The sequence below is a fragment of the Nicotiana tabacum genome, chromosome 13 (assembly GCF_000715075.1).
Source record: "Nicotiana tabacum cultivar K326 chromosome 13, ASM71507v2, whole genome shotgun sequence".
Classification (NCBI taxonomy): Eukaryota; Viridiplantae; Streptophyta; class Magnoliopsida; order Solanales; family Solanaceae; genus Nicotiana; species Nicotiana tabacum.
The window spans coordinates 80,823,354-80,825,138 of record NC_134092.1 but is presented as its reverse complement, the minus strand read 5'-3'; the positions used below and the strand labels follow the sequence as shown (position 1 = coordinate 80,825,138).

Here is a 1,785-nt window from a genome sequence, read left to right as displayed (position 1 = left end):
CTGGAAAGCTAGCTAAATGAAAAATTCTCCTTAGCGAATTTGACATTGTGTACATAACTCAGAAGGCTATCAAGGGGAAAGTTTTAGCCAACCACCTCGCAGAGAATCCACTGGACGGGGATTACGAGCTACTCACTACGTATTTTCCCGATGAAGAGGTATTATTTTTCGAAAAAGATATTGCATAATCATACCCTGGATGGAGAATGTTTTTCGATGGATCAGCAAACTTCAAAGGAGTCGGAATTGGGGCAGTCCTAATTTTGGAATCCGGACAGCACTATCCATCATCGGCAAAGATAAGATTCCCTTGTACCAATAATATGGCTAAATATAAACGTGCATCCTTGGGATCAAAATGGCAGTTGACATGAACGTCAAAGAACTTTTGGTAATAGGGGATTCCGATCTATTGATACACCAAGCTCAAGGGAAATGGTCCACCAAAAATGTCAAGATCATTCCATACCTGCACTGCGTAAAAGAGCTATGCAAGAAGTTCACGAAGATTGAGTTCAAGCACGTCCCCAGGATTTAGAACGAGCTTGTCGATGCCCTTGCAACTCTATTATCCATGATTTAGCATCCAGAAAAGAACTACATAGACCCTATCGAGGTAGAGATCAAGGATCAACATGCCCATTGCTTCCAAGTAGATGAAGAGCCAGATAGTAAACCATGGTACCACGACATCAGGAGATTCCATACAACCAGAGAATACCCAAAAAATGCTACTAATGGTCAGAAGCGAGCCCTCAAGAGGTTGGCGAATCACTTTTTCCTTAACGAGAAAATCTTGTACAGGAGGACCCCAGACTTGGTTTTGTTGAGATGTGTCGATGCCACCGAGATGACCAGGTTATTGGAAGAAATACATGCAGGAACGTGCGGACCCCATATAAACGGGTTCACATTGGCCAAGAAGATCTTGAGAGACGGATACTTCTGGATGACTATGGAAAGTGACAGTATTCGCTACGTACAGAAGTGTCATCAGTACCAGATTCACGGGGATTTCATCTAGGTTCCGCCAAATGAGTTGAATGTGATGGGTTCACCCTAGCCGTTCGCCGCTTGGGGCATGGATGTGGTTGGACCTATAGAACCTGATGTGTCAAATGGGCACCGCTTCATCTTGGTAGCCATCGACTACTTCACTAAATAGGTCCAAGCATCAACCTACAAGGCCGTCACAAAAAAGGTAGTGGCGGATTTCGTCCTAAACAACATCGTCTGCCGATTTGGGATACCTGAGTCAATCATTACCAACAATGCCACTAACCTCAATAGCGACCTCATAAGAGAAATCTGCGAGAAGTTCCGAATCTTCCACCATAAACTCCACAGCCTACAGACCTGAATGAATAGGTCAATCGAGGCAGCAAACAAAAATATCAAGATCATTCTGCGAAAGATAGTGGACAATCATAGGCAATGGCACGAGAAAATATCCTTTGCCTTACTGGGTTATCGGACCACCATGAGAACATCCACTGGGGCAACACCGTACATGTTAGTATACGGCACTAAAGTTATGATACCCGCAAAGGTCGAGATACCATCTTTAAGGGTCATTCAAGATGCCAAATTGGACGATGCAGAGTGGATTCTGGTCATATAGGAGCAACTCATGCTCATCAACGAGAAGAGAATGGAATCATTATGCCATGGTCAGCTATATTAGAACAGGATGACCAGTGCATCTAACGAAAGGGTGAAGCCTCGCCAGTTCACACCGGGGCAGTTGGTCCTGAAAAAAATCTTTCCCCGCCTGGAGGAAGCCAA

General features: G+C 44.4%; 1 protein-coding gene across 1 annotated transcript; it reads left to right on the top strand.

Annotated features, from left to right (window-relative positions):
- Window positions 1-358: 358 nt before the first annotated feature.
- Window positions 359-1,024, top strand: LOC142168186 (uncharacterized). Its single transcript, XM_075228844.1, has 2 exons — window positions 359-478; window positions 584-1,024. Exons 1-2 carry the CDS (start codon window positions 359-361, stop codon window positions 1,022-1,024), a joined length of 561 nt encoding a protein of 186 aa, XP_075084945.1.
- Window positions 1,025-1,785: the final 761 nt, after the last annotated feature.